This window comes from Balaenoptera musculus, chromosome 10 (assembly GCF_009873245.2).
Source record: "Balaenoptera musculus isolate JJ_BM4_2016_0621 chromosome 10, mBalMus1.pri.v3, whole genome shotgun sequence".
Lineage (NCBI taxonomy): Eukaryota > Metazoa > Chordata > Mammalia > Artiodactyla > Balaenopteridae > Balaenoptera > Balaenoptera musculus.
Window position 1 is genome coordinate 43855526 of NC_045794.1, and position 27046 is coordinate 43882571.

The 27046-nt window shown below is 55.7% G+C and overlaps 1 protein-coding gene across 1 annotated transcript; it reads right to left on the minus strand.

Annotated features, from left to right (window-relative positions):
- Positions 1 to 3583: 3583 nt before the first annotated feature.
- On the minus strand, positions 3584 to 24387 carry ITGA5 (integrin subunit alpha 5). The gene is given in 31 exon segments (XM_036865995.1): positions 3584 to 4678; positions 5315 to 5437; positions 5991 to 6092; positions 6693 to 6806; positions 6917 to 6985; positions 6987 to 7004; positions 7910 to 8062; positions 8592 to 8697; positions 8810 to 8890; positions 9029 to 9108; positions 9254 to 9346; positions 9432 to 9582; positions 9944 to 10011; positions 10143 to 10280; positions 10593 to 10747; positions 10883 to 10938; positions 11135 to 11236; positions 11408 to 11453; positions 11672 to 11863; positions 12145 to 12353; positions 12632 to 12684; positions 12866 to 12922; positions 14741 to 14784; positions 14927 to 14971; positions 15212 to 15337; positions 15603 to 15648; positions 15738 to 15799; positions 16008 to 16128; positions 16264 to 16379; positions 17717 to 17847; positions 24091 to 24387. Coding segments are annotated over 31 exon segments (3162 nt in total). The 5' UTR covers positions 24312 to 24387; the 3' UTR covers positions 3584 to 4594.
- Positions 24388 to 27046: the final 2659 nt, after the last annotated feature.

A 27046-nucleotide genomic window follows, 5' to 3' on the forward strand; every position in this document is an offset into this window, starting at 1 on the left:
AGGCGGAGCGGGGGCGGAGCCCGCAGCAGGTGAAGACGGGAGGAGGGGGGACCCGGGCACACAGGGCTCCAGGAGAGGGCGTCCTGACGGCTCCTTGTTCCCTCCCGCTTTCTCTTCTACTTGCTGCCTGGGTCTCCTGGATTTACGGTGTCACTGCAGCCAGGGCTGGGGGAACAAGGCATCTAGAGGACGGTGTGTGTTGACACAGGAAGCTGGAAACTAAGATGCCTGGGATCCCGGGAAGGGCTGAGTCTGAGGGCGGGAAGTCTGGTCACAGGCTTATATGGGGTGGGGAATGCCTAAGCACTCTGGGGAGGGATGGGACCTGGCTGGATGGGACACCTGAGTCCTCTCCAGAGTGATGGGCTGGGCCGGAGCGGAGGGTGGGGCAGAGAATGTTTGGGTACTAGTTTGTTTCCCTGGCTCTGGAGCAGGATGCCTGGGGGCTGGGTCTCAGAGGTGAAATGTGGGGTTGAAGATGGACCCCAGGTTGATCTCTGGCTGGGGTCTGAATGCCTAGGTCCTTAGGGAAGGTCTGAGGGAAGTGATTGCAATCAGTGGACCCAAAGAGGTGGAAATAGAAGCTTGCAACTGAGATCATTAGGGCAACCAGAGATGACAGAAGATCAAGAACTGAGGCTCAACCTTGTAGAGATGACCTGGATTGGTGTGGGGATGGGAGCATCTATCCAGCGCATTCCCCATTAAGGTGAACTTGGACTGAAGAGGCCTGGTAGGGTGTCTTTGATGAGGTGGAGGGGAGGATGGAGGATAGGACAGAATGTATGGGCTGGGGAGAACGTCAGGGGAGAGGCGGAGTACAGGACACCGGATGTATTCTAAGGACCAACAGGATGTATTCTAAGGCAGGCAACTGGGACCGCAGCACGAGGCTGGAGTCTGGGAGTCTACGAGGTGTCTGGGGAAGATGCAGCTGCTGCAGCCTGGACCTGTCTGTACCTGCCCGAAGAGGGAGGGCAGCAGGAGGATTTCCCAGAATGCCAAGCAGCCAGCTTCAGGCCAACCCCAGCCAGAGGGAAAGGAGGTGTGAGTAGGAACTAGAACACTTGGGATTTAGGGACAGTGGAGGCAGGGAGGAAGAGGTCGGTAGAAGGGTGGGGGGACTGGAGTCTTGGAACAGTCTAGGAAAGAGGAAGGGGACTGAAGACTGGCATTCCTGGGTTCTGCAGGGAATTTAGGACCATATGGCTAATTAAAGTACAGGAAGTTCAAGTTCCTGTTTCTGGGTCTCAGCAGTCTCTTGTCCTCACCCCACTGATCTGGTTTGAAAAAAAGATCTGTTTCTGCACCTGCCAAGATGCTCCAGCTCAAGGGCAAGTGAATTCTGGGGGTGCTAAGGCCTTGGTCTTGTTCTGATCCAGAGACCCAGAGATCTCAGGGGACTGTGGCCTTGCTGCCTGAATCTGGCCTTGGGGGAGAAGGTAGGGTCTCCGAGCCCATCAGAGGAGGTTCTCTTGCTCCAGATCTGACCTACCACCATGCTGTTTGAGCCTAGTATCACAAAGCCTGCTTCTCCCAGACCTTGTTATCTACCCCCCTTGCCTCTTCCCATTCTTTCTCCTGGGTGGACTCAGAGAACAAACCAGAGTCAGCATCAGGCGTGGTTGATCAGTGATAGAGACCCCTTTGCCCTCAGCCTTGTCCATCCTCCCACTCTACCCCCAGGGACCCTGAGTTAGGGAGGTCTTAGAAGAGGGGTTCCTTAGCTCACCAAGGGGAGGCAGCTGGTTGGAGTGCGGGGTGACCTTGCAGGCAGCTGGAGGGGGACAATGTGTGGGATGAATTCATTATTGATGAGCCCTGCACCCTGGGCTACTAATGAGCCCAGGCCGGCTGCTCTAATTGATGTCAAGAAACTTGAGACCCCCAGATCAGCTTCCCGCCTGCCAGCTGCCTCTCTTGAGCCCCCTCCCCCTTCTGTGCCCCCAGCTGCTCTGTTCCCTTCCCAGGGCCTCCCTTCCATCTCCACTGACACAGACGAGGCTAGGACTCAGGCCTTCCCCTTCCACTCTTGTCCCTTTGCATCACTCAAGTCTCAAGATGGGAGGCAGACATGCTCTGGAGGGGCTGGGAGATTGGGAAGGGGAAACAGACCAGAGCCTGAGAATTACAGTTCAGGGACAGAGAGGCTGGTGCTGGGTTACATCTGCAGCATTGCTGAGCCCAAGGAATTCTTATCTTGTTTTGTGCATCCTCGGGAGAGACCTTGTCACTCTCTGAGACTCAAAGGTACAGGCACTATACAGACATGCCCAGGATACTAGCCCAGTACTCACAGCCCACTTCCCCTCCTCATTTCCTCCTCATAATAGTATAAGAAATCTCAGATTTGGCTCCTGGAGTTTGGCTGATGCCATTCCCACCCATCCCCCGAGAGGGCAAGTATGGGATTTCCTTCCTGGAGAATTCCCAGTGCCTTGTTATGCCACAGCTGTCATCCTTGGAAATACTGCGTGGCTCTTTGCCTCATCAGGTCTCACCCTGCCTGTCAGTCCCTCTTCATTTATGGGTTCTGGGAAGAAGTTCCCAAGTTACGGAATTATCAAGAAGTCACAGATTGGAGCAGGCTTGGCCTTCTAGGAGAGATAATTTTGAGACCACGCGGGTACTGATAGGCAGGAGCCTAAGTTAATAAGAATAGCCCTGTTGATGGGGGAAGAAAGGTGAGGAGGACCTCATTTCCTCCCCTCCCCAAATTCCCATGAATTTGTGGCTCTGCTGCCCTCTGGTGGCTGAACTCTGGTTTAGCAGGACATGAACATCTTTGCCTCTAACAATCCCGCTAGCATTTCAGCACTCCTCTCCGTCCTCTTCCTGGATATTAGGACAGTCCTAGAGGAGACAGAGGATCCTGAGGGGTTCCCTCACTCTGATTTCTCTTCAAAGACCTCAAAGCCATGTTGGTTAAGAATGAGGGCTTTCACAGTCAGGAAAGGCTGAATTTGAGTCTGTGACCTTGGGCAAGTTACATAACTTCTCGGGACCTCAATTTCCCCTTGTGTAAATGGGGTTAATTGTACCTACTTCACACATTTAATTTCTATCAAATTAAATGAGATACTATATGTAAACTGTTTTAACACTCCCTCTACGCACCAGAATACAATGGGCAATGAAAACAAAACAAAAACCCAACTGGCTTTCTTCTGATTTAGTTCTGTGGCCTTTTCTCCCAACCCATTTCATTATTCTGATTTAGGAAAGCCCAGGTGAGTCTTCTGGACCATCCTCCCCCACCTTCAACTTGGACCTCCCCCTTTGTATTCTTCCCTAACCCTCAAACCCAAAGAGAAGGGATTCCGCTCCCTTCTCTCCCGGAGGTGTTGGGACCAGATCTGGCGGGGCTGGGTGATAAGCACAGGAGTCAAGCCCTTCTTTCACCCCTTCCATCATCTCTTTCACTTAAGAAAAGGGAACCCCAAAACTAGTTCCACAGTTGCTGGGGGTCATACTCTTGGCTCCCAGTGGAAAGAAGTTGCAAGAAACACGAACATTTCCTACCCACCAAGCGGTCTGGTTCCAGGAAAGTTCTGGAAAGAGTGGGGATAGGACAGATTCCAGCTCTGGTCAGTGGGGGCACCGGGCCGGGTTTATTGCACTTGCAACAGAGTTTAAATAAGTCCCGGGTGTCCGGAGCCAAGGTGAGGGGAGGGTTGGGCAGGGAGAGGAGGGGCAGCGTCAGTGCAGCTGGCGGGCCGAACACAGATCCTGCAGGCCGGGGACAGCGGGCTCCCCCTTTCTCCAGGGGACTGGTAGGGCCTGTGTCCGGCCAGTGTTAAGGTTCCAGATCTGTTGCCATCGTGGCCCCTTCAGGGTCCTGGGCAATTCCTGACTTCTCCTGAGTCAGAGGTGGATTGGGCCTCCAGGCCCAGGTCTGGAGCAGGCTCAAATGTAGTCCTGGATCTGCCTAGTTAGGTTACCAATGTCTGAGTCTGGGTCCCAGATCAACCCCAGGCCCCAGGTTCGATCTGGCCCTGTTCGAGTTCTGATTCCCCTTGCAGCTGGTTCTGGGCCAGCGTGGATCCTGGTGTGGGATCTGTCCTGAGCGGGGCCTGGGGCACCATCCACGGTTACTGTTCCTTGTTGGCCCACCGGGGTGGGGGCTGTCCAGAGCTGCCATGTCTCGCTCCCCAGGTTCCAGGTTCTTAACTGGGGGCTTCTGGCAGGGCTGAGGACAGATCTTTGCAGGCTGGAGCTGGACAGGAAGTCCTGGTGGCACGTCTGAGCCGGAGAACTGGGATTGGATCCCCCAGTTCTGGCTCCAAGTTGTTTTCAGGAAACTCTCCAAAATGCAAAGGCTGCAGGGAGGCTGGGGCCTCTGTCCCTGGATCTGAGTTCCCCCATCCATGAGGAGGGCATGTGTAAACGAGGGTCCTTCACAGTGCATGGGGGGAGGGGATCCCCAGCTCCGCACCTCCCGGCTCTGGCCCTTCAAGTATGTCTCTGGGCTGGGGAGAGGAGCTTCTCCCTGGCCCTCAGCACCTTCAGGAAGCGCCCAGCCCCCTCCCTGTCAGTAGACTGAGGGTGGGGGGACTGGACCTTCAGGATTGGGAGTCTGGGAGATCGGGAAGAGTCAGGCATCAGAGGTGGCTGGAGGCTTGAGCTGAGCTTTTTCCATGGCGGTGCCGTATGGGAGGGAGCGTTTGAAGAATCCGAGCTAATGAGGGGAAAAGAAGGGAGAGCTGAGTTACTCTGGTTCCCATTTCTCCGCAGATCTTATCCCAAGGGGGGATGAAGATGACTCTAGTGCTTGCAATCTCCCCATCTTGCAAAAGTGGCCCAAATTCAGGCTGTTAAGATTACCTCTCCAAGAGGTCCAGTGGGTTAAGAGGGCTAAGGTTGGGGGTGCTTTGGTGCCGTAAAAATGCCCCCAGTTCAGCCAGAGATGGCAAATAGGTTTGAAGTCAATTTCTAAGTCTCATTGCGTAGTAGTGGCTGCCTCTTGAGAAGGATTCTGAGGCTACTTCTAGGGTATGAACCATTAGTGCTGGCTGCCATGGGTTTCTGGAGGAAGTGACAGCACAAATGCCACATACTGGCCACTTGTGAGTAACACTGATTTTGAAAGTATAAATAAACTTATCAGCTTGAGTCAAGAGAACTTTTTCTAAGCTAGGGGCTGTAGAATGAAGGAAAGGATCCTATAGGCCGTGTCCAGATGGGATGCATGTGGCCAGGGAGAGGTGGGGACATGTGGCTGGAGAATTGGTCTGGAGGCAGATGCTTGGGACTGTGCTGCATCAAGGGCAGAACCTGGTGAGAGAGAGGCCAAGTCAGGTAGGGTGCGGCTGACCTTGTAGAGGATATAGATGAGCAGACCTAGGAGCAGGAGGCCAATGAGGATGGCTAGGATAATGATCCACAGCGGGACGCTGTGGCTGCCCTCTGCCTTGATCCACTGCACGGCTGTGGCCACCTGGGGAGCAAGTCAGGAGAGGTCACTGAAAAGCCTTTAGTTCTTCCCACCCTACACTTGGCTCCCACTTGCCACTGGACCTAGACCCACGTTTCCCCTTCCATCTTGGGCGAACAGAATTCTGATCTTCAAAATTCAAATTCCTAAAATGTGCATTATTGTCTCTTACTTTTGGGCTTTCACACCTGCTAATTCCCTCTCCCCAGAGAATATTCCTTTCCTGACTGGTTAGCCTAGTAGATCTTATTTATCCTTCAGGTTTTGCTTAAACATCACTTCTTCCAGGAAGCCTTTCCCGACTCTGCAAGCCTGTGTTCAAGTGTCCTTATGATGTGTTCCCATAAACATGCTGGCACTTGTCACACTGTCTTCTCACTGCCCTGTCCATCTTGCTTATCATTGTATTCCCACGACCTAGCACAGTGCCTGGCACACAGTAGATGCTCAATCAATATTTATTACCATAATCAGGCCAGCCCCCGTCCCATCCCAGTGCTAGCGCCAGGCCCAGCACTCTATCTTCCTTGGCCCAGACCTCTGGCCCGGGACTCACCTGCAGTTCCTTTCGGGGAAGCTGCCGGGGCAGGATTCGGTAGGGCATCTTCAGGGCTTCATACACAGCTTCACACTGCAGACTAAACGGCTGGTGTTCCCGCTGTGGGTGGTGGAAAGGTGTTCAGGGTGGCCTCTTATGGTATCTAGGAGGTTATTGGGCTCCCCATGGTCTGGCTCTGGTTAGGATCTTTCCCTATTTTGGACTCATTCTCTTCTGAATCTCTCTCTGTGTTCCTTATATGAGGTAATAAATGTGTAACTGAATAGTTATAATAATTAGATGACAGCATGTTCAATAGAAAAAGCATTGTCTTGGAATCATGAATATGGGTGAAGCACCCAGGATGATGCCTGGCCTATAGGATGCACTCAGTAAATGACTGCTCTTCACTGTTCCTACGTCTGCTTGCCTCTCTGTGATGGATATGTCTTCCGTCTCTGTTTTCTATCATTCTCTGCCGCTGGTCTCCCTCCAGCCCTCCCTCCTCTGAATGGGCCAGGAAAGGGAAGCTGTCGGTCCCAGTGCGGCCACTAGGTGGCGCCAAGGATACACAGCCCTGTCCAAACAAGGGTGAGGGAGGGGAGCGCGGCTGCCTGGGTCCCAGTCACCAAAGCGGGTGGCTAGGGCAGTGCGGAAAGCGAGCGTCAGTCCAGGCAGGCCCGAAGGTCGGGGGTCAGGACTGAGGTGAGGCTCCCTCACCTGGAGGAAGGTCTTGGCCCAGACGCGGAAATGCAGTAGCAGACTTCGGCTCTCTTGCCGGTGCAGTGGCCCCAGCTCGCAGCGCAGCCTGAAACACTCGGCCTCCGGGCATTTCTGAGAAGAAAGCGGAGGCTTGAATGCGGCGTTCCGCCCTGCTGGTGGCTCTGAGGATGCAAATAGATACTCAACGCTTCGGCCCAGACCATCTTTCCCAGAGGACTTACCAGGATCTGAGGCCCTGAGGAGGCAGGGCTCCGGCCCGGAGCATCCCGTCTTTGCAGCCGGTGGTGCTGGGGAACCCTCGGGATCCAACTGGAAGAGGAAAAGGGACCATTAGCTGCCTCTCTCACTCATTACAGCCTCTAAGTCAGCCTGCATCTGGGGTCCAGAGCAGCTTCGACCCTGGTCTTCCATCTACACACAACTGACCACCTCCTGTGGCAATGGTACCGACCTCAGCACTGAATACCGAAAACGGGTGAGACTTTGATCCTTGCAGTTAAGGGAGGAGATGTCAATAAATAATTAGGGCCCCGTGCCTGCCTTGGGGCCTTTGCACTGGCTGTCCCCTCTGCTTGGAATGCTCTTTCTCGAGTCTTCACACACAGGTTCACCCTTGTCTTTCATGCCTCAATTCACCTGTTCCCTCCTCAAGAGGTTTTCCCTGATGACTCAAACAGGCTCCCAGCCCTGCCCTGCCCTAGCATTTTAGCACTGCACTCTCAACACTTCTCAATACCTGTTTCTCTCTCTCTCTCTTTTTAATTTTTATTGTCTATTACCCTCCACTAAAACATAAACTCCATGAGAGTGGGGACCTTGTGAGTTTTGTTTGGTGCGATCTTTCCTGAGCCTGTAACATGGTTCAGTGCATTGTTGTTTATGTGTAAACGAACTTTAAAACAGGCACTGGGGCCCAGGGGAGCGGCTCTGAGGAAGGCTTTCCAGAGGTGATGGTGCTGAGCTGGGCCCTAGGAGTACGCCAGGGCAAGAAGTCAGGGAAGGATACTTCAGGCAAAAAGACAGAAGTGTAGTACATAAAACAGTCTTTTTCCCTCCCGGGGTCTCAAGGTGTCTGTGGGCCTTCGGACCCCCTTCCAGTGGCCTAAGTCCTAGCTCTGGCACATCCTACTTGGCTCTTCCAGTTTCCCGGCGACCTTCCCCAACCACCCTCGACTTGGTCCCCTCACCCCCAGGCCAGTCTCCAGGCCCCTCACCTCCAGGCCCTGTGTGTTGGGGGGGTGACTGGTGGTGCAGTTGCTGAGTCCTGTGACCCGGGTCACGTAGAGGAGCTGCTGACCTTCCAGAGCCTGGGGACAGCTGAGCTCCAGCACGCCCCGGCTAATGGAGCTGGGGCCCAGGTTGATGAGCTGGGGAGAGGAGGGCACAGTGATCGTGGGAAGGGAGGGAGTGATTCTGCCCTGTTGAAACCCAGGTCCTGGTGGCCCGCTCTTCCCTGCTGCGAGTCTCCCATCTCAGGAGTGAGGGAGGAAATCAATGGGCAGAGGCAAAATCCTCTCCAGCCAACCCTCCTGGAGGAGGTGGCTCCATCCTCCCCCCCCCTTTTTTTTTCTTTTTTTGCGGGAACTTAGTTCCCCAACTAGGGATTGAACCCGTGCCCCCTGCAGTGGAAGCGCGGAGTCCTAACCACTGGACCGCCAGGGAAGTCCCCATCCTTCCCTTCTAAGTTGCTCAACTGGCCAGTCTCTCACACTGATCCTGCCCAGGCCTTTACCTCTCACTCCCCACTCCCCGTCTCTTCCTCTCAATCCCTCAGGCTGGTCCCAGCCATCTGTCGCTCATACAGTTCCTCCTTCCCTGTCATTCATTCTAGTCCGGCCCTCCACTCCCAGTAGCCCACCTGGGGACCAGGGCCTCCCTGCCTCTGTCCCTCCTCACCTCATAGACGTGGTGGACGGCAGGGCCCACGTCCCCCTCTTCCTGCGGCTGGTCTCGGGGATGCCAGTCGCTCACCGGGAATAGCACTGCCTCGGGCTTGGAGACACTAAAGAGGAGGGTGGTTTAGAGGGCAGCGGAAGGTACCCCATCCCATATGCATCCTTTCCTAGAAGTCCATCTTGCCTCCCAGAGAGGCCCCATTTTGCCCGGGCACTGACCCGTTAAGGGAGACCTGGGCCTGAGCTTCCACGGAGAGCCGGAAGGAAACCACTTCGCTTTGCGAGTTGTTGAGATTCTTGCTGTGGGATGGAGGAGAGACTCAGGTGGTGCTGGAGCCCAGCCAGGAAGAATTTCACCTGCACCAGACTCCACCCCTGCCCCACCCTGCTCGGCCCCGCCCCCAACTCAGCCTCAGCCTGGCCCCAACCACTCCCTACCTGAGGATCTGGAAGTCAAACTGGATGGTTTTCTTCGTGTCCCTGAGGTGCGGGACTGTGAACCGAAGGCCACCCCAGAGCTGTAGGACAGGGAGGGAGGACAAGGGGGCTGTTAGATTGCGCGTCTGCCAAATCCCAATTGCAGCCCTCCTTCCCTATCCCACAGCTCTGCTCAGGATGGGCCGGTCGCTTTCCCTTGGGTCCTCTCTCCTGTCCCAGACTTACACTGGCTCCCGCCTTCATGGGGTTGCCCAGATCACACACCAGCAGGCGGCTCTGGTTCACAGCAAAGTAGTCACAGCTCAGGCTGGAGAAGTTCTGGAGGTGGGGTGGGTGCAGGTAAGGCTCTGGTGTCCCTCTGGCAGGATCTCCTCCCAAGCCCTGCCTAAGAGTCCCCTCTCACCCCTGGGTGTCTGACGAGTCCTGAGTACTCAGCCTCCGGAGGGGCCGTGACGCGAAGCTCTGCCTCGTAGGCGCCGCCCTCACCCACATTCTGGGCATGGAAAGTGAGGTTCAGAGAGTTCTTGTCGCCCAGGTACACGTGGTTCTGCTCCCTGGAGGGGACACACAGGGTCAGGGACACTGGGGAATTAATCCGCAAACCAAGACAATGGGCCACAACAATAATGATATAATAATAATAGACACCGTTTACTGAGTTCCAACTCTATGGCAGGCACTAGGCTAGATGCTTTATGTAGATTATTTCATTTAATCCTTCCCCAAAGCCAGAGAAATAGATGCTCTTATTCCCACTATACAGATGAGGAAGTTACATAATTTCCCAGGGTCACACAGCCAGCTAATATGTTCCTATTCTACTTTTTCACATGCCAGGTGCTTCCAAGCTCCACATGTTCTCCTAGGAGACCTTGGCATCTGGAACCCCCCAGCTTGACGTCAGCCTTCACTTACCCAAACACTTCCAGCTGTAGGTCTGGCACACAGATATTGTCTTCTCCACAGTCCAGCAAGATCTGAGCCTGGGGAGCAGGGCAGCCTTGAGAGGGGGAGTTGCGACCCCCTCCTAAGCTGTCGGCTCCCCCCTCCAGGGCCCCACCCCTGGCGGCCCAGGCCCCTCTCCTCCCAGCCCGTCTCCCCACCCTGCCCTCACCTTGTCCTCTATGCGGCTCTTGCTCTGGTAGTGTAGGACGGGCCGAAGGCCGTGGCTGTCCACAGGGGCTTGGGGGTCCAGGGAGAAGTTGAGAGCGATGTGAATCGGGGAGAGTTTGTCTCGAAACTCTGACTCGTTCTGGGGCCAGGGGAGAGGGTTCACAAATTCAGGGGACACAGGGGACTTGGTGGCCCTGCTCCTCATCCTCTCACATCTCCCTGTGTCCACTCAGGACCCTCAAGAATTCAGGTGTCCAAACTCGACCATGCTCATTGCTTCAGAGGCAGCCTGGTCCCCAGCTCCTCCAACAGAAGGGCCCCCTTCCCCAGCCCCCCAAAGTCCCAGGCCCTTCACTGGAATCTCCTTGTCTCTTTCCCTTCATGAGGGGCCCCCAGTTCTACGTGGCCACTCTTCCCAGCCCAGTTCCATACCCTGCCCTCGGGCCCATACCCTGAGGTAGATCTTCATCTCTCTGCAGTCCTCCCGAGCCCCGTTCTGGATGAGCAGGGTCTGGGTCAGGGTGGCCTGTCGGGATGCCAGGAACAGGGCCCGCCGCGCTCCGCCCTTCTGCTTCTGCCAGTCCAACTGGAGCTCCACCGTGAAGCCTGCAGCCGGGCATGTATGTTAAGGAGCATCTGCCCCTCCCTCCTAATCTATCCAGAGAGATAAGAGGTCCCCGAGTCCCCAGCCCCTCCATCCCCATCCCAGTCCCTGGAAGGTTCAGGCAGTCTCTCCCTCACCGATGGAGTCAGGAACGTGTTTTCCAGAAGCATTGAGGCAGAAGCTGAGATTGATGCTGGGGGAAGACCAAAGGGAAAGCTGGTGTATCCAACTGGAACAGGCATCCTATTCCCTACCTGCCTCCCAGACAGACCCAGACTGGGACAGCCCCATTTGTCCACTTCCAAAGACCTGGTCTCCCTCCCCACTTCCAGGTACAGATGAAGCACCCCCAGACTCCATCCCCACAGTCTCCTGGGCACCGCACTCACCAAGCCGCAGGGTTCCCCTCCAAGCTGCAGCTATGCTCCTCTGGGTTGAACATGGCGGGAAAGATGGTGAGGGAGGCACTGGCAGACACGATGGGGCGACCCCTGCCAAGAGTGGATGTGGGGTCAAAGAACTAAGACTCCTCAGGAAACTGGGCACAGGAAGCTGATGCCCAAGCCCCAGGATCCCAGTTTGTACACTTCCCCAAACTCAGCCCTGTTGAGAAATCCCCCAGTTCCCACGTCTCCCAGGCTGCCCCCTGCCCAAGTTCATACCTGTACACCACAGCCTTGTCTACACCAAAGGACCCCACAATCAGATCTGCAAGAAGTCAAGAAACTACCCCTTACAGCAAGCCCCAAATCAGAATCCTTCCCAACCCTTTCTAGTTGCATTGTTCGAGGCCGAAGTGAGGGGACACCGCCATCTGGTGGCATCATCCTAGAACTGCACCCAGGAGCTTAGGAAAGTGCATTAGAGGGGCTGGGGTTCTGTGACCAGGGAATTCTAAGGTGAAAGGGGCCGCTGGCACAACTCACCAGGGTATCCGTTGCCATCCAGGTCTTGGCCTCCTCGAAGGGCGGAGCCAAAGAAGTCCGGCGTGTGGCCAGCTGCCCACAGGGGCAGCAGAACCTGGGAAGGCTTAGAGGCCAGGCCCCCTGGGCCCCCAGGGAATACAAACACCACTCCCTGCTGGTTCTCCCCACCAAAGGCAGCCCCAATGGCTACATCTGCAAGACACACAACACACAGCAGTCAGCAGGCCAGGAATCCAGGAGTTCAAATCTCTACCATCAGACCCCAGGACCCAGGATCCTATTTTCCCCATCTGTCATTCCCAGTATTCTAATCTCTTCAAGCCCCGAGATCCAGACATTGGGATTAAAATCTACACACCTCCTGGAGAAGTCACTGGGGGTCTTGGGTATCTTATCTGACAGCCATCTCTCCCCAAATGCCCTCTGACTCAGGCCCCCACTCCTCCTCAGCAACTTGAGCCCATGGTGCTTACCATTGTAGCCATCCTGGTCCAGGTCCCCCAGGGGGGTCAGGGAACTGCCGAATCGACCAAACTCATCATGGCCAGTGAGGGTAAGGGTGGGCATGGGCTCCATGCCGGCCGGGCGCTGCAGGTAGATGTAGACCCTGCCCACCTCCTGCGGCCGCCCGTCGGCTGTCCGCTCCATGAGCAGGGGCGCCCCTACCAGCAAGTCGTCCAGCCTGAGGGTAGGGGAAACCCAGCCATCCTGAGACCCTGCCTTGCCACGTACCCTCCTCAATCCCAGTGCCAGGAAATCCCAGGCATCTTGGATCCTGGGCTCCTTCCCACTCAAGTGAGAGACCTGAGGTCTTCTGGTCTTTGGCTCTCAGCTCTCTCTTTGCCCCTGAGCCTAGGGAATGCAGGCAGGAGGAGGAGAATCCAGAGAAAAACTCTCCTTGCATTTTTCTGTCCCACCCCTACTCCTCGTCCTGTGCTGTGCCCCTTTCCCACTACTCACCCGTCCCCATTGACGTCTGTGGCAGCCACTGCATAGCCAAAGTAGGAGGCCATCTGGGAGGGACAGAAGGGCAGCAGTGGGTCAGAACTAGGGGGTCAATCAACAAGGGCTATGGGGGGAAATCAGGGACTCCAGGGAGCCTGAGAAGTTGGGCTGAGCTTATTGGCTCAGGGCGGGGGCTTGGTTGGCAGAGGGCCAAGCTGGGTTGTGTGTGTGTGGGGGGGGTGTCCTCACCTGTTCCCCTGAGAAGTTGTAGAGGGACCGGATGTCTGAGCCATTAAGGATGGTGACCTGGGGACGAGGAGATACATCCATTGGTCCCAGACTCCCAGACCACCCCATGGATAGAGGACAAGGATATGCCCAGGATACCCAGGATACCCATCCCAAGGATATGCCCAGGATATACCCAGGTATATGCCCAGGATACCAAGGGGCAGGCATTCCTTGGAGACATAGACCACTTGTCTCCTAATTCCCTCCTTTGCTTTGCCTCACATTCCCATCTCTATATTGGGTAGCTCCATCCCAGGGCGACTTCATTATTTTCCTCCACGTCACTTATCAACTACTACTGACAGATTTCGTACTTATCTGTCTGTTGTGCCTGTCTACCTACTAGAATGTCAGATAAGTGAGGGCAGGAGCTTTGTTTTGTTTTTTGCTTTCTCCCCAGAGCCTAAAGTAGTCCTTGGTGAGCAGCTGACACTCAATAATTATTAGCTGAATGACTGAGGCCTCATCCACCAGCCCTCCCAAATCACAAACACTCACGTCTCCCCCCACATGCCCCCTTAGTGATGGGCCCTTCCGGTCCCCTGAGTCTCTCGACTCCCTGTTCTCTTCCCCAGTCTTGCTGCTGTTCCTCTGGTGTGAGTCCTCCCCCAGGACTGCTGGAGAGCCCCCTGGCCTCCCCCTGCCTCGGGCTCTCCCTTCCCCTCAGCACCCTTCCTCCATGGCAGCGGGACCGATCGCCCTAGAGCCGGTCTAGGAGGGACACGGCTGGCTTGGAAATCCGTGGTGGTTCCCTGAAGCCATGGCCCAGTCTCAGCTTCTTGGCTGGTCCTCTGAGGCCCTGGAGAATCTGGCCCCAACCTATCTGTTTTTGCCCAACCTCTCTTTAGTCTCCTCGTCCCCAATCAGCCCATGCTGAACTGGCCTGAATTTTTTTCCTTTCCTTCTATGCCTTTTCTCATGCTCCCGCCTAGGATGCTCTCTTTCCTCATCTCCACTGATCTTTCATAGGACCTTTTCTGATCCATCCCTGCCCTAGAAAAGAGGTTATTCTTCCCTCTAAACTGCTATATCATCTTAACCACTTTTCTGAAATTTATCCTAGTGCAGAGAGAATGCTGACTTTGGAATAAGACAGGTCTGGTTTTAAATCTCTATCCAGCCACTTACTAACTGGGTGATCTTAAACAACTTACTTGGTCTCTTTGAGCCTCAGCTTTCTCATGTGTAAAATGTGAATGGTAATATCTCCCCTGATAAGCTTGTTGTGAAGAATAGAAATCATGAGTGGACAGTGCCCGATGCACTGAGGGGCTCGTGAATAGGAGCTGCACCTTAGATTACAATCACATGTGTGTCTTATCTTACATACTTGATTAGAAGCACCTTACAAGATGGGGTATGATGTCTTATTCATCTTCTTATCTCTTACCTTGCCCTAATAAATGTTGGTAATTGAATGGACTCCTATAGCCTTCTTATCTATATCCTTTTTAAAGCACTCGCCATGGTCTAATAATAACAGCTACAGTTGTACACTGCCTCACAGTTCACTAAGTACTTTCACGTGCATTATCTCACTTCATCCTTACAAGAGCCTTGTGAGGTCAGAACTATTATTATCCCATTATAAAGAGAAGAACGAGGCTCAGAGAGGTTAAGCAGACTCAAGGTTTTTATGGAATGAAATGGGGTAGGAATAAATCACAGATTGATTCATCCAGAGTGAGTGCCAGAACTCAAACACTGGTCTGACCCAAGAGCCCGTGTTCTGATCCACTCTTTTCACCCTCCCAAACTGCCATGCATGGTTCTTTGTGATTAGCCAGGGGACGGGAGAGCAGAGGAGGGAGGGAGAGTCAGGCTGGGCCTTACGTAACCATAGGTGAGGTTCCCTTTGGGCACGCCAGCAACGAAGTCTGTAGAGGGAAGAGAAAGTTGTAGGCTAAGGGCAGGGAAAGGGGAGTCAGACAAAAATGGTAAGTGTCTCAGTCCCTGTGGCTCCGGGTCCTGGGTCTCCATCTGCCCCCTCCCTTGGCCCCAGCCTGGGGACACACTCACCTTCTGTGTCATCACCACTGAATTCACCTACAGCCACAGAGTATCCTAGGAGACAGGGTGGGCGGATATTAGGATTCCTGCTTTGGGGACCCCTCTGCCCTGGCCCATCCTCAATCCCTTCCCCCCCCCTACTGGGCCTTCATAGTCAGCCTGCACATGATACATAGGGCAGGAGGCTGGGGATGCCTGGGTGGGAGAAGGGAGGCGGGGTGGGGGGGTGTGTGAGCGAGGACAGGGGCCCCTGATGTTCTCCCCCTGCAGCTCCCACCCCGTTTGCTTGCTCACCCAGGTAGCTGTCATCGTAAATGGAACTGGCCTGGCGAGTCTGCAGCTGCCCCCGAACTGGGTTGATCAGGTACCCGGGGTAATAGGATTCTGCAATCTGCTCCTGGGTGGCGGACAGGATCTGGCCTGGGGAAGGGGATGAGGAGGGGATGGCTGGAGGAGGAGGTGGCAGGGATGGGGGCGCTGGGGGCTAACTGGGTAGGATTTCAGAAGTCTGGTTCAAGGAGGGGAAGCTTGTGGAGGGTGGTGGGAGAGGATGGGTAAGTTTCAGGAAAGGGAGAGGAGAATTGGGACGGGGGCAGAGGAAGGAAGGATGGTGATCTCGGGCTGGGAGAGGGATGAGAGGCCAGGTGCGGGAGACGGACGCAGGGATAGAGGAGGAAGGGCTTACCTTGCCAGAAATAGCTCCCTGGTCCGCCCAGGACCACACGCCCAGTCTGTGGGGGGAAGGAGGTGAGTCCACATCTGGTCCTGATTCCCCTGCATCCAGCACCCACAGCCACTCTCCTCCCAGATCCCCCCTCACCTTGGTGAACTCGGCACTGAAGCCCCCTTGGCAGTAACCCTGCCCTGCTGCCCGGCTGAAATCTGCAAGGGGAGAAGGTGGTGGGAAGGAGCTCCACACAGATGGGTCAGGCAGGAAAGAGCAGAGAGCTTGGGGAAGGAGAGGGGAGAGGGGGCAGAGAAAGGACCTCTCTGGACCAGACAGTGAGCATCAAGGCTGATGGGGGGTGGGGGACCGTGGGGGATTCACAGAGAAGGCAGACTCAGGGCTCGCACCCCCCTCTTGCCCTACCTGAGCGGCAGGGCGCATACTCCAGAATCCGGGTGAAGTTGTCTGTGGAGAGGTAGCAGGTGCCCACGGGATCGCTCAGCGGCTCCTTCTCGGTGCGCCAGCTGTAGAGGGGAGCACAGGCCTGGGAGGGCCCAGGAGGAGGGGGTTCCAGGTTTAGTCCAACAGGACCCCTCTTCCCCGCCTCCCCCACTGTGCTCCGCTAACCGCAACCATTGCCCCTCCTGCCCACCACGCCCCTCAGCCTGCTGGCCCTCACCAAGATGGAGGAGCCATGGGCTCGCACCGTCGCTCCGAACCACTGCAGGGACTTGTACTCTACAGGCTCCTCTCCCTCGAGGCTGGACGGCGGCGAGGACTCCAGGATCCGAGAGCCTTGGGGAAGTGAGAAAGGGGAGTCGTGCCAGCTGCGGGCAGCTGAGCCCTAGAGCAGCCGTGCCCTCAGCCTGGGGGCACCCAAGCACTTGCAAGCCCTGAGCCCATGACTCATGGAAGGGGGAGTGGGGAAGGTCCTTACAGTCTGCTTGTTGTAGCCTGACTCACCTTCCCCTGCACGCGTGCACACAAGCCCATGTGCACACATGTGCACACGCACACACACACACAGAACCTGGGCTTTCTAGAGTTGCACTCCCCTGGTCCGCCTGCCTCCTCACCCAGCTGGAACAAGGATGCTTGTGGTGAGGTGGGGAAGAACGGCTATTTCCTGAGAGGGCTACCCTCTGGCTGCACTTCTCTGTCTGTACCTGGGCCTGTGTCTCTAGCAGCAGGTGTTCTATGTCCTTGACCGTTCTCACATCACTGAATCTCTGCCCCTTGTGTCTGCGTGTGTGCGTGCTGTCTCTCTCCTTCCAAACCCTCTCTGCCTCTATGGGACAGCTTTTTTTATTCCTCTGCTTCTCATCTGTCTTCCAGGTTTAAAAAAAAAATCGGTCAGTTTTGTGCTCTTACACCACCCCTCCCCCACTGTCTCCATCTTTTGATGCTCTCCTCTTTTGTCCCCTCACCCCAGTTTATCTCGAGCCACACTGCTCAAGTTCATGTCCTCGCTCCACCTTTTACTAGCCGTGTGACCTTAGTCAAGTTACTTAACCCATTTCCTCACCTATAAAATGGGGATAATAACACCTCGCGCCATCGTTGAAAGGATTAAGTGCGTTAATATATGTAAAGTGCTTACAACAGTGCCCAGTATATAGCAAGTGCTCTTGAAGCGTTAGCTGTTATTATTGTTTCCAGCCTGTCTCCTTCCATCCCTCTCTGCATCTACTCCGGACCTTAAGCTCCTTGAGGGCGGGGGCTTAATCATGTTTCAATCCCCTGCAGTACCAGCACAGAGCCTGGCACGCATTATCACTTAGTCAGTGCTTAGTTAAATGAATCTGAATAGGCTCTGTGACTCTCCCTGTCTTTGTCTGTGTTACTGCCCTGGCCTCCCTGAGTTGTGGGTGATTCAAGGAAAATGAGAGCCACATGTTTCTGAATCATGCCCGCCCTCCTTGGGCTGGGCTGGATTGGGAACGTGGTGTGAGTGCCACGGGGAGCCGCTGCACCGCTGCACGGAGCTGGAGCCCCAGAGCCTCAGAGCACGTGGCCCTGGAACTGGTCAGGCTCCGCCTCTCGCTCCAGACCCCGCCCGGGCCCCGCCCCCTAGCCTCAGCCCCACCCCTTAGTCCCTCCCTGAACCTCCCCGACCTACGAAGGGGGTTTACCTTTGCTGTCAAATTCAATGGGGGTGCACTGTGCCGGGCTGGTGCCCCAGGGACAGAGGTAGACGGCACCGCCCTGCAGCACTCCCGGCTGGCTGGTGTTAGCCTTGGGCGCTCCCACCAGCACGCTGACCCTGCGGAGGGGAAAGGAGAGGCAGCTCAGGGGGGGCTCCTAGCTCTTCTCCAGTCTCCCCAGGCGGGAAGGACCCAGGCCTCTGGGCCAGGGTCTGGGTGGGCGTGGCACAGATGCCCCCCGGGTTGTATTTATATCTCAGAAGATGCCACGGATGCCAGAGGCACAGGGCCGGAGTCAGGCGGTCCCCATGTGCCGCGTCACTAACACAGCTCTCCCGCCTCCCCCCACTCTCTCCCCTCCTACCTTCCCCTGTCATTAGAAGGAGGAAACCAGAGTCAGTTCTGGGAAGAGGCCGGGGCCCAGAGCTTCTCTATCTCCCTATGGACCTGCCAAGACTGGAGGTGCAGCCCTAGAACCCCAGGGTCCTCTTACCTAGCCTATACCCTCTCCTCCCAAGCCAAAGCCTTCTCTGGGCAAAACCCAGGCGTCCAGCTGCCCAGCTGCCCAGCCCTGGGGCGTGTAGGAGGAAAATGTGAGTCTTGGAAACCAGGCAGTAGAAGTGGAGAGAGGAGCTGGAGAATGGTGAAAGCAGATTGTTCCCCGGGGCCTGGGCCTGGACCTGCCCTCACCCTGGGCTCTGGTGGGACCTCCCCAGCCTGGCTGGGTCTCTGTCGCAGCCTCTGAACCCCTTTCCCATACACCATTGCTCGGAGTCTGAATTCAGATCCTGCTCTACTGGGTCTTAGTTTTGGACACCGTGCCTCGTTCCCCCTGAGACGACGAGGAGAAGGTTGCCTTTGCTGGGGGTCCTATGTAATGGGGTGGTGACAGCTAAGGTCCTGGACAATTTTCCTGCCTCTGGCTCTGCCTCTATCATTCCTGGGTCCCTTGCCTCCAAGACCTCTGCGCAGCTGTCAGCCTTCTGGGCTTTCTCCTCCAGAGTCTCCCATGAGGACTGCATCTGGCAGCCGGGGCAACCGAACCAGTGTCCCTGCCAGCCGCCAGCCTTGGCCTCTGCTCACCTCCCATATCTGACTCTGGCACTGCTTCTCCATCTGTCCCTCTGCCCCTATGACTGCTTGCTCTCTGGGTTTTGGTTTTAGGGACCTCTCTCTCTCTCTGATCTCAGATCTTGGGCTTCTCTATCTCTGTTGGTTTCTGGCCCCTTTCAGCTTTCAGCACTCCCAACACCCACCCTTTTCCCGATATTTGGATCCCTTCATTAGCCTTTCTTACCAGGAGTCCCCAGGTCGGGGATTATGGTAGAGGTCACAAAAGCGGGGGTGTGTGTGACGGGATGGGAGACAGGGCGGGTGACAAGAGATACATCGAGTAGGGGAGGGGTGAGGGGGGTGGTCCAAGAGGAATAGGAATGGGAACACCAGAGGGAGCAGCTCCAAGGAACTGAAGCAGAGTGAGGGTGGTCTAGCAGGGCCAGAGGATGAGGATGGGAGAAGAAAGGGTCAAGACGGATAGAGGGGAGGCCTGGAGTGAGAGTTCCTGGAGTGATGGGGGGTGGGGTGCCAGCCTCGGTTACCCTGGGGACAGGAAATGTTTACTGCCTGTGGCTTCCTGTCTGTTTCCAACCTCTCACTTCGCCGTTTGTCTCCCACCCGCCCGCCTGCTGGGCCCCACCCCTCTCACTCAGGCAGTACATTCAGTAGGGGGGTGGGAGCTGGCTACTCGGAGGCACAGTGACCTGGTTGGCTGCCAGGCCTAGTAGGTGAGGTTGGTGGTGGGGAGAGATTGCATTGCCCCAGGGCTGGGGGAGGAGAGAGGGGTGCAACCCTCTGTAGCAGAGGCAGCCGCAGAAAACAGCAGTGGTACAGGGGTTCTGGGTCAGGCACTAGCTCAGTGTGGACTTGGGAATACCCTCTCCCTCTTCCTCTGGGTGAAGAGGTTGAACAGGTTATCTCAAAGTCTTCCGGAGCTCCGATACTCTTCCAGGAGGGCATAGGGGCTTGGCCAAGGGACCCTGCTCTCACCCCCAATTTTCCCACCACTCCGTGGCGGGGAGCTGAGCCTGAGTGCTCCTGGAATGGCCTGAGGAAGAAGCTTGGAGTCTGGCAGGGCGGGAAGGTGAGAGAGAGGCCTTACAAGGCTTAGAAAGTCCACAAACTTGTGGACCAGGGGCATATGCTGTGGCTGCGTGAAGGTTCAGGCGATCTGGGGTACAGGCAAGGGACACAGATCCCGACCCAGACTTGCCCCGTGCCGCCCATGGCTTATACCTGAGGATGCAGTGGCCCTTCCTTCCCAGCTCCTCCCAGTCAGTCCAGTAAATAGTGCCCTCCCCCATGTGCCAAGAGAGGCGCCCAGTGTCAGGGGTGGCACGTCACATAGCTTATCCTTATTCTCCCACTCCTAGTTCCTGCTTCCTAAATCCTGCAGCAGTTGGGTCCTACTAGGGGTCCAAGAAGGTAACAATGGAGGGTCCTTGGGCTCTTTTCAATGTTTCGGAGAGCCTAACGGAAATCATGCGTTTACCTGATAAGGCAGCCCAGGCTAATTAAAACCTCAAGTGTATTTGCTTTGGGCCGGAATTATACCAACTCCTGTGGGGAACCTAGTTATCTCATATTGGTCAGAAGCTCTGATTGGCAGCTACAAATGTCTTCTTGTTCTAATTCTTGGTTGATAAAAAAAAAAACAGGAAAAAGGAATTAATTATTCCTTCCTAAATGCAGCTTGGCAGATAAACTCTTCCAAAATATAGAGACCAAGGGAAGAAATAATTGCCATAATTTATTTTGAAGCCTCAGAACTCTGATGTTCTAGAGCTGCTTCTTGGAGACACAGGCTGCCTCAGCACCATGGTTTGAAGACTTTCTTGTAGATGCCTCAGGGCTGCCACACGGAGTAAGCAGAGGCCAGTTTGGTCCTGACACTCCTCTCCATCTTCTTTCAGAGCAACCTCTTTTCTCTGTTTTATATAGAATGCCCTGGTAAGATATCATTTGAATTGAAAGAAAGAAAGGAAGGAAGGAAGGAAGAAAGAAGGAAAGGAAGGAAGAAAGAAAGGAAGAAGGGAAGGAAGAAAATAAAAAACGGTAACAAAAAATACTGCTGACCTAGTCCCATGTCCTCATTGTACAGATGGGGAAACTAAGTCCCAAAGAAATTAAGTCACATGTCCTGGGTCACTCAGAATCCTTCTCAACCTAAGAACCAGAAGCCAGGAATCCCGATACCTAGGCCACTGTTCTGGTCTACCCCGTTGCCAATTTGTTCCCTCCTCTCCTCGCCACTATCTCCCCAGCCAGGCTTCTGATTAACCAAGTTCCTGTTCAATACATGGTTACTGTTTGACTCTGTTGGCCTGACAAGGTCGGGGGTGGAGAGTAGCAAGTGGACCGGACCCAGCTCCTGCAGGTTCTACGGCAGCCCTGGCCAGGCCAGAGGAGACACCTGGTTCTGGGTCCCCCAGTGTAGTCTCGAGGGAAATGCCTGGCTGGCTGGGAAGGAAGAGTTGCCTCCACTTGTGGCAGCTCCACAAGGGGAAGGAGCTGGGCTAAGGCTGGTGTACCTTTCAAGCGCATGTCTTGGGTCAAGTCACCTCCCCTCTCCAAGACTTGAATTCTCTACACATAAAATGATGGGTTGCCCTTGAATGGTCCCTAAACAAACTTCTAGTTCTAAACTTCTATGATTCCTGAAGCTTCAGTTCATATACACGCATAAAATGGGAGCAATAATGCTTCGTCTGTCTAAGGCAAGGATTTTTGTAATGATCCAACAGAAGAATTGATATGAAAGTGCTAAGGAATGTGAGGCACTATTATTACTATCACTGCCATAAGCAAATATTAAAAGCAAGTAAGAAATAGTGAAAATCTTAGACAAAGAACTAGGTGGTGTCCAGGGAAGAGAGAACCAGAAACAGAAAATAGCTACCTCATAAAGGTCACGCCTCCATGTATTCATCACCCTCCAAGGACCAGGTGCTTTATATATATATTGTCTCGTTTAGTCCTCAGAACAACCTTATAAGTTAGGTGTCTGATTTTCATGAGAAGACCAGGCTCCAGGATTTAAGTCTTAAGTAACTCAGCCCAGGTCACACAAAGAACAAGTAAGTGGTGGGGCCAGGACGCACACCCAGCTTGGCCTGACTTAAAGCCTGCCCCTTTCCTACCGTGTAACCTCTCTAGTGCTTACCCTGCCCTCTGATGCTGTTTCAGTTTCCACAGTGAGAGGTGATGAAGGGGGGCCAAGAACACTGAGGCCCTCCCTCTCCAGCAAAGGCCCCAGGTGAGGGGCTATGTTTGTCCCCCGCAGGTAGGAGGGGTTGAAGTCCCAGCTCTGGTGGGGAGGGAGGTCACTGGGGAGGTGGAATGTTCCGAGTCCTATTCTAAGAGTGCTTTGTAGAGAGAAAATGAGAGGGGGAGGTGCGCAAGCTGGACACCTGGGTTCTCTTGGGAGAAGAGATGAGCAGAAGGGGAGGGGGAGGGAATGAGACTGCTAGGTCCTGCTTTAGAAAAGGGCTTTTGGGACTTTAGGATCAGGCCAGGGGCCAGACAGATACCTAGGGAACCAACTGGGAGTGTGTGAAAGTCCAGATGTTTCGGAGGAGTGTTTTAAAAGGGAGATGACACTCTTGTTGGGGGGGAGTAGGGGTGGGATAAGAGGAAGGTTAAGAGCCAGATAACTGGATACCCTATTGTGGGGGAGGATCCCCTCCCCTCCCTCCCTCCCCCTTCTCTACCCCGTTAGGTTTGTGGTAAGCAGTCGCAAGGGGCCTGGGGGAGGCCGGGCCTGGCAGAAGCTCCAGGCCAGGGTGATGCAATGGGGTTTGGGCAGGAGGCCAGGGGGGTGGGGTGGGGGCTGGGTGGGGACCTTGAATAGCCCAGAACCAACAGCTGGGGCCTAACCATCCTCCAGACAAAGGAGAAATCTGCCCCATACCCCAAGTGAATTACCTAGATTAACCCCTTTTCTCCAGAAACTAAAGGAAATGAGTAGAGATCAGTTAACTGTGTCGTGTGTAGGGACAGCCCACCTCTGACAGAGGTCCGATCAAAGCTGGAGACTAGGGGTTGTTGTGCTGGTGGCGATGGTGGGGAGCAGTGGCAATCTCAGAGCCCGGAGATGTAGAAAGAGGATTCTTCCAGACATCGTGGAGTCAGGCATCTGGCACCTGGGAGTCCCCGTCCCACCCCAGGAGCAGCTTCCTTCCCCTCTTACTTCCCCCCCCACATTTAAACAAACACCCTTGTTCTAATGTTGCCTAGCTCGTTCCCCCAAGCCCGTGGGCTCCCCATTTTCCTGGCACACAGGGTCCGCTCTGCTTGTCACCCTGCTGAGCTGGGAATGGGGATCCTCCTTTGAGACTTCCCCGGTCTCTGAGGTCCTGTGTTCTGACGCTCTTGGGCCCTGCGAGCCCGCGTCTCCCCAGCTTCCGACCCCGACCCCAGAAGTCCCGGTCTCAGTTCAGCTCTAGCCGACAAGCTACAGGAAATCAGTTTTTCTCTTCCTCCCAAGAGCTAGAGGAAGAGGGAAACCGCCCACCCCCCTTCACGGGCGCACACACACCCCTCCCGACACATCCGAGCCCCCGCCCTTGGCTGAGCCAGCCCCCAGCCCCGGCGCCCCCCAGGACCAGGGTCCCAGGACTCTCCCCAACTTCCCGGATCCCCTCTTCTGAACAGAGATTGGGGGTGGCGGGCGGAGTAGGAGACCGAGGAGAAAGGGGAGGGAGCCGCCGTCCCCCTCCCGAGTCTTTCCCAGTCTGAGTTGAGGGGGGAGGGGAGGATGAGGCTGGCCCCCATTTAACCTCCGGACCCCTTCAGCCTCCGACTCCCTTCTTACTACACACAGCTCATCTGCTTCGACCCGTTCTCTCTCCGCACAATGGCCCTCAGGGGTCCCGGGGTTCCCCAGTGCTCCAAAAAGCCCACCCTGGCCTCCGTGCCCCTCTCCGTCCCCATCCGCCTCCAGTCCCGGCAGCTCTCGGATCTCAACCAGAGACCCTCTGCTCTCCATTCCCGCGCCCTCCTCTCTCTTGGCCCCAAGACCCCGGCCCAGACTTCTCCAGCTTGCAGCTTCGTGTCCTCTCCCCACCCCACACGTCTCCCTGCTGATCGCTCTCAAACTCCTGGCCACCCTCCACGCCGGCCACTGTCCCCTCCCTACTCCAGCGCGGGCCCCCAACTCCGGCGAGGGCCCCCAACTCCAACCCTAGTCCTTCCAAACTCCGCCTCCCAAACTCAAGTCTTGGTCCCCTCCAGACTCCAGCCGCGCCCCCTGTCTCCAGGCGCGCACCCCCGACCCGCCAGCCCGCCGCCAACCCTCCTCAACTCACCCGTCTGTCCCCGGCCGGTAAAACTCCACCGAGAAGCCGAAGAAGGAGCCCGGGGGCCCAGAGAGCACTGCTGGGGCCTCCGCGTCTAAGTTGAAGCCCCCGACCCTGGGCGGCGGCGGCAGCAGCAGCAGCAGCAGCAGCGGCAGCAGCCGGGATCGGCGCCGGGGGCCCCAGCGCAGCTGCACGGCGAGGAGAGGGGACCCTGGCGTCCGGCTCCCCATAGCACCCGCTCTTCCCTGTCCTGGGGCCACCGACCCGGAGCCGCTTCCTAAACCTCCCAGAGGCGAATGACTCAACGCGGGGAGGAGTTTGCCAAACTCCCGGCTGAGCCCTCCCCCCGCCTGCCGGGGGGGCGGGCGGGGGGGCATTCCTGGGTCCCTGGAACGCTGAGCCCGCGCCCCCCACCCCGAAGGGGCGTGGGGGGGGACGCACCTCTCCACTTCCCTCGCCCCAGCCCCAGCTGGAGGCCGGTTGTCTGCACTGGGTCAGACTGGGCTGGTTTGGGCTCTTCCCCCTCCTTCTCTCTGCTTCCCCCTACTTCCTCCCGCCTCCTTTCCAGATGTACAACGTAAACGCTCGGAAAAGGAGTCGGAAAAAGGGAGCGGAGAATTTCCTAATGAGGAAAGGAATCACCTCCGGAGGGCGGAGGGAGTCTGAATATGTGTGTGGGGTCTCCCTCACCAATTCAGGGAGGAGGCTTTGGGGTCTAAAGGCAGAGGAGACACCTCTGGCATCTGGCCAACTGGGATTCCCCCTCGCCTTCCGGGGCCATGGGGTGCCTGGGTTCCAGCCAGCTGGATTTGGGACTCAGGAGTTGAGGTACAGAGTGCTCCCAGTCAGCCTAATCCGATGGAGGACCGGCACCGGCTCTCCGCTCCCTGCCCCCTCCCCCCCACCAAGTTGCTAGAATTGAAAACCCGGGAGTCCAGAAATTTGGGGTTACTTCACCAGGAGGATTCCGGTCCAGGCCTCCCCCTTTCTTGGTTGTAGGATATGGAAACCTCTGGTGAGTCCCGTCCTAGAATCTGGCAGTTGACCAAGAGCCTGGTAGTTGGGGGGAAAGGGTTGCTTTGGCCCCTCAGTGTCTTCTTGATCAAACTGGTCTGATTCCTACAAACCTGGAGAATTGTAGGATGGGGTGGGGTGGTGTCTTGCAAAGGGGCCCAACCTTTAGCTTCTATTGTCTTTAGGCTCTGGGAGCTGGAACCCAGGACCCCATTCTCCCAAGAGGCCCTGTGAATGTAGGGGAAGGGACTGTAGCAGGAGAAGGCAGTGACCCCCTGCCCATCCCTTCCCCCAGCCCTGGCTCTGTGTGATGAGATCACCTTTCAGGATTCTAGTCTTTATCTTAGTCTGGGGGAGGGGGACCAAGGGGCCTAGATTCTCTCCTAACCTCCTCTCCTTTCCAGCCCTCTTCCTGTCTTTTTCCTCCAGGACTCCTCCCCTTCCAGAATAATAATCCCCCGAATCAGAACCCTGCCCCTTCTCTTCTCCAGTCCCCTGCCCCACTCTGGCTTGGGGGACTCAGAATCAATGCTTTTTCCTTCGCCACGAGTCTCCTCCTCATTCTACTACTCTACTTCCTGTCCCAAATCACCCAGCTGTTTTTTTAAAAGCCCCTCTCCAGAGCCAGCTGCAGCCCAAGGGAGAAGGCAGCTGGTCAGACTGTGGAGTGATGCTGGCTCCCATCCCACTCTCACATCTGCAGGTCCTGACCCCCTCTTAGGCGAGGAACCCAAAGAATCTCTGGGTCAGGATCTTAAGCACAGCACTGCCGTGAAGGTAACCTCTAGGTGAAAACTACTCAAGCCAAGGGCTGAGACCCTCTCTGGGAGGAAAGAGGTTGAGGGCTGACTGCTGTATAACCCAGCAGAGCATGTGTGTGTGAACCCAAATCTCTCCTTTTTCAGCCCAGGCACAAGCTCTTTAGATTTTCCCAGGATTTGGGAGCTTGGGGTGGGGGTGGGGAGGGATACAGGGAGGGAGGTGTGTGATTCAGCTCCTCCCAGGAGCCTTGGTGAGGGACAGGGGACATAGCGTCCTGCCCCAGTTCTCCTCCCCACTCCACCCCCCCCGTGCTTGGCCAAGTCAAACAGGCCCCCTCCCTGTCCATTGCCTGCTCCTGTTTACACCGGGAGCCCCTTAGTCATTCTCTGGCTGGCTTTTCTACTCCCCCCAATATCCCTCCTCTCTTGGCTCTCTCTGCCCTTATAAGTCCTCTCCCAGTGGCCCCAACACCTCCTGCCTTCCGTCTCACCATGCCTGCCTCTGCCTGGCCCTCCCTTCCTCTGCTCCGGGCCAGGCCTGCGCTTGGGGTTCCCTCCTAGTTGGAGCTGCTTCAGGCAGCCCTCCAGGTCTGGAAGCTGGCCTAGAAAGGTCAGCCAGGAGGGGGTTCCTAGGGATCATCAGCCCAACCCTCTCCTTCAGAAGAGGAAATGGGTGTAGAGAGGTGAATTGACTTGTCCAAGGTCACATGGCTGCCAGTTAGTGGTGAGTCTGGAACCTAAGTGTTTTGACTCTAAACCCAATACTCTCTCCTCTCAGCCCACTGCCCACTAAATGCTCTGTCTCCTGTCAGCTTTTTCTCTGTGTATCTCTCAGCTTGTCTCTGGCCAGTCTGTGTGTCTCCAAGTGTCTCTGTTTTCTCTCTCGGCTCTGACCTCTCTGCTACCCTCTGTCCCTTCATTGCTCAGTAAGAATGATTTGCTGTGATGACTGATTATTATTAATCACGGTCTGCTTGACAGAGGGGCAGAAGGGGTGAAGGGCAAGGGCAGGACACTCACCAGACTCCTGCTGTCACCAGCCTGCCTGCCCTGAAGGCTGGAGCTTAGAACTAGGAGACTGAATTTCCTCAGAGGAGTTCAGGGTAGAGGTGCAAGTTTTAAAGCCAGGAGCCACGCTGAGTGTCAGTGGCGTGGGAGAGGGGTGAGGAATATTAATAATAGTTTATTTA